The sequence below is a fragment of the Halyomorpha halys genome, unplaced genomic scaffold, assembly GCF_000696795.3.
Source record: "Halyomorpha halys isolate HHAL.00 unplaced genomic scaffold, Hhal_1.1 Scaffold1085.1, whole genome shotgun sequence".
In the NCBI taxonomy this organism is placed as follows: domain Eukaryota; kingdom Metazoa; phylum Arthropoda; class Insecta; order Hemiptera; family Pentatomidae; genus Halyomorpha; species Halyomorpha halys.
This window is the reverse complement of record NW_027116558.1, coordinates 286,044-290,568: the sequence shown is the minus strand read 5'-3', so window position 1 is coordinate 290,568 and position 4,525 is coordinate 286,044. Positions and strand designations below refer to the sequence as shown.

The window sequence follows — 4,525 nt, the reverse complement described above, 5'->3', positions numbered from 1 at the left end:
ACTTTTATTAGAAATTTCTTAAAATATTATATATTTCTTTATTATGTTGTAAATGGATGTTCTTAGAATTCAATTAAAATTTTAAATATGGACATTAACATTATTATTGGGCCACCCGTAGCTCAGTTGTTAAGACAGTCTTACTAATTTTTTATGTCTATTGGCGGGGTTGAAATTCGGCCTAGGGCGTTGACTTTTTTCATTGAGTGGTGGTCCCACGAAATGAAAAACTTCGACCCCAATTATGGTTAGGCAGTATAGGACTCCAGTGGGAGTCTTAGTCCAAAAACATAAAAATATATTATTTGAACTTTTCAATCATTTATGATTTTTTTTTTATTTTTAATAATAGTAACAGCTCGCTTTACATTTTTTACTAAAAACCTGTCCTTTGTTATTACAACGTAAATTTTGATTTAATAGTTTTTATTTTCTCTAGTATTATTCTGATGGGAGTTGTCCCATAATAAATTTAAAATATTCTTAATTTTTTTTTTGGTATGCATTGGAAGATAAGAAATATTTTATTTTCACACACACCTATACTATTTCAAAATAATTATTATTGTTAGTACTTTCGTTGTATATTTTTAATTCATTTTACCTACCGGTGATCCTATAATAATATTTTATTATTATTAAATAAGAAAATATTTGTGAATAATGGATATTTTATTATAGTATATTTTTAAAAGATATGTTTTAAATAAAACTAACTGTTTCATGATTTCCGTCAAAAGCACCTCAATAAAAATTAATATATATTGTTATTATTATTTTCTCATATTCCACTACTTTGAACTTTGGAATCTACAGGTCCGTGCAGGTTCGCACACTATGACTAGTCTCAGCTCTGAAACGAAGCAATTCGCCATAATTCTTTCAGTTGTCTGTTATAACCGGAGTTTATTGCTTCTAAAAAGGACTTTCGTTTAATAAACAATCTATGAAAGTAACACAATAGTTCAACTGTAATTTAGGAATAAGGTACTGATAAAACTTATAAATAAATAACTAATATTAACTTATAAATCTACCGATCTGCTTATGCCCTAGCGTGTATCATAAATCTTTATTAATTTTCGAACTATGTGCTGGAAAATAAATAAATTTGTTTTAATCAACCAGTTCTTGATCCCCGTACAAGCAACAATGAAACTTCAGTTATTATTTTATAATTTTAAATAATAATAAAAAAATCATTGTATTCTGTATAATTCGTTAAATAAAATATTTATTAGGATGTAGTTTCATTTTCTCATAGGCTACTACTTTGAACTTTGGACTTAACATGTCCGTGGAGGTTCGCACAGTGTACTTCCCCTAGTCAAAGCTCTGTCCGATGAACTTTGAAATACTAACTATATGTAACTGTTAGTTATAACAGGATTGCTTGTATAAAGTTTAATAAATTTTTTTAAAAAGTAGAAGATTAGGACTCCTGCATAAGGTACTGAAAATCGTTTAAATAAATAATATTAGTTTTTGAATTAACTAAGTTTCGATTTATGCATAGGCATATATCACAAATGTTTAATAATTATTCTATTATGTGTTTGAAAATAAAGAAATTTATTAATTAGAACTACCTACAGTACCTATAGAAGTAATGGAATGATTAATTTTTTTGAATTTTTTTAAATTATAATTTTTATTTTTGAATAAAAAAATTGTCCGTTTAACCCTTCGAGACCAATTGTACACCGTGTATGCAATGCATTTGCGAGCCAAAAAGACCAACTGCATTATACATGTGCTATGATTTTAAATTGAAATTATCAGTCAGTATTGAAGACGCTGTCATTAGAACAATACAGGTTTAAAACAAAAATTATCCTAGAAGTGTGTAAAAATGAAATTCGATGTTGGTTTTATGTTTGGGCTATTGTTTTAAGGGTTATCATTCAGTACAAAACATTAAGGGTTAACCTTCCAGGAAAATTCATTCAAAAATTATATTCTTTTTTATTTTTATTAATTTCATTTCATCTATAAGTATATCCTTTTCTCCACTACTGGACCAAAAATAAGGATTTTCTGCTACCGAACTGTTTTTGGAATAACGGTTGTTCGATTTAATAATGTATTTTATTTTATATTGCACACTTGGTGTCTATAACCATTTTTATGTAAGTAGGTTAAAACAGATATTTAAAAAAAAAAAATCGTAGCTGGAAAATGAAGTAATAAGTTAGAAAATGACTCTGAGGTCAGACTAAATTTTAATTCTATTCACAAAATAACGAGGAAAAAATTTTTATATTCGAACTATGTTTTGAATCAGAAAATGTAATAGTTTGTTAAAAATGTCATGCTCACTCCTAATCGTGAAAAGTGCTGTTGTTCTATTTTTTCTGATTGAAATAATGCCTTTAAGTTTTGGATGTAACTAATTTTTATTCTTTTTTGTTGCAGGTGGGTTGGATCCGCGCTGAAGACCAAACAGTCCTCACGATGCACAACCGCGTGGTTACACACAACAGTAGAGTGAGCGTCTCTCACGACAGCGACAGGACTTGGCGGCTCCACATCAGGCAGCTCAAAGAGTCGGACCGTGGCTGCTACATGTGTCAGATCAACACCAGCGTTATGAAGAAGCAGATCGGATGTATAGATGTTCACGGTATGTGCGATATTTTTTTATTTATGTATTATTAGTATCATTATTATGTTATCGAAATGTTAGTAACGAACGGCTTATCTAAAATGTTAATAAACACTGAACTGCCATATAATCGTCTCAGGATTAGAAAGAAGCGTAGGTGGGAGGATTTTGAAGACTGGTCTGGCAGATTTTGGTATAGAGAGGGATTGGTGGTGCCAGCATCGAACATTCGGGTTCGCTAAGCTTGTATTATTAATTAAGAGTTTAACACTTTCTTGGCTATTGCTAGAAATATTCACCTACCGGACAAGTCGAGGGTTAGACTAAAATTTTAAACTATATTTTTAAACATTCGAACGATACTCGCTGAGCTGAGAAGAACTTTTTCTTCACTTCTTCAAATATTTTTTCAGGCAGCTTGAAATTCTCGACTGTGCGTATTGTATCGTTTGAGGTTAGGTCGTTGCAAGATATTACCACCGGATATACCTATCTTTGTTCAGGTCTTTTACGTTGACGAAGTTCTTGGCTCAAATCTTGATCTGATATTGCCGTCGGTTGGGACATCAATATCAAATGCATATCCACTTCTCGTTTATGTCAGGTTTAGTAATAACCACAGTGTTTGACCGTAATAAATTAGCTTTTTATTTACTTACTTACTTATTACTCATAAGGTATTCTTTCCTGCTAACCCTTGACATCCAGATAATATATGCTCGAAAGACCCAATCTTCTCCACTTTTATATTTCCTATACTACATCTCGACAAACGACTGACATGGAATCCTCATACAAGACTGAAAAGACAGGAAAATGCTCTTCGATTTCGACTATTACAACATTTACTAGACAAACTGTCTAAATTGCCAATCCATTACAAAGGAGTGATCTACATGACTATTATAAGGCCTATCTGGACATACGGAGTTGAGCTTTGGGGCTCCATTAAACCATCAAATCCTTACAGTCCAAAATCCTTAATGTTCCTTACTTTGTCACATATCAAGTCATCCATCATGACCTCAATGTACCATATGTTGCCGATTTGGCCAGAACCAGATACCATTCCTTCCATGGAAAACTTCCCAACCACCCAAATCCACTTGTTTCTAACCTGGTTATTTACTTACTTATTCAATTACCTATATATACATTTTATTTTCCATTTCTTTCATCACTTTAATTTTATTAATTTCATTCTGTACAATCATTTACTTTATTTCATTCTATTTATATTTTCTCATTTATTTTTTGTGTTCATTGATTGTGATCTTGTTTGTTCTTAACCCTGATGAAGGATAGGAATCTTGGCCGAAACGTTAAATAAGTTATTTCGACTTATTTTTGTTATATTTTGACCACACTCTCGCCCCCCCCCCCCCAACCATCTTTTCCTCATATAACTCGTGTAATAACTGACTAAATCAGTCAGTGCATTGAAACAATCAATTGTATATCGAAAACGAATTTTTAGAGTGCCCTGTAGACATGGCTAGGGAGTGAAAACAATGATTTTTAATTTTTTATTTTGGAGGTATAATATAGCCTCCTTAGTGGAATAGTTCTTATGTTTTTCTAATGACTTACATCAGAGTTTGAAAATAGACAAGATGTATTATTTATACATTTTCAGATTATGAGCCGTATATACATATTAAATAATTTGTCAAAATTAGTTTTGTTATGTATACTACTTTGATATTTTATTTTCACTTTCACAATCTTTTACCTAACTTTAATAGGGGTATTCATGATGTTGTGTTAAATGTTAAATGTTTTACCATGTTAAATGTTATAACTATATGATTGTGAGCAGCGCTATTTGAAGTCATGTTAAACGTTAAATGCATAAGAGCCCCTAGCGGATTTTCTCAGCAACTTGTGTATAAGCCTTTATTTTTATAACCTTCCTTCCAG

The 4,525-nt window shown here is 31.0% G+C and overlaps 1 protein-coding gene across 1 annotated transcript in view; it reads left to right on the top strand.

The window, feature by feature from the left end:
* Positions 1–2,415: 2,415 nt before the first annotated feature.
* Positions 2,416–4,525, top strand: part of LOC106688230 (Dpr-interacting protein gamma) — a gene marked incomplete at its 5' end in the record, with an annotated part of 231,029 nt that continues 228,919 nt past the window's right edge. The window contains 1 exon segment of the mRNA XM_067053310.1: positions 2,416–2,623. Within this exon segment, the coding sequence (XP_066909411.1) occupies positions 2,416–2,623 (208 nt within the window).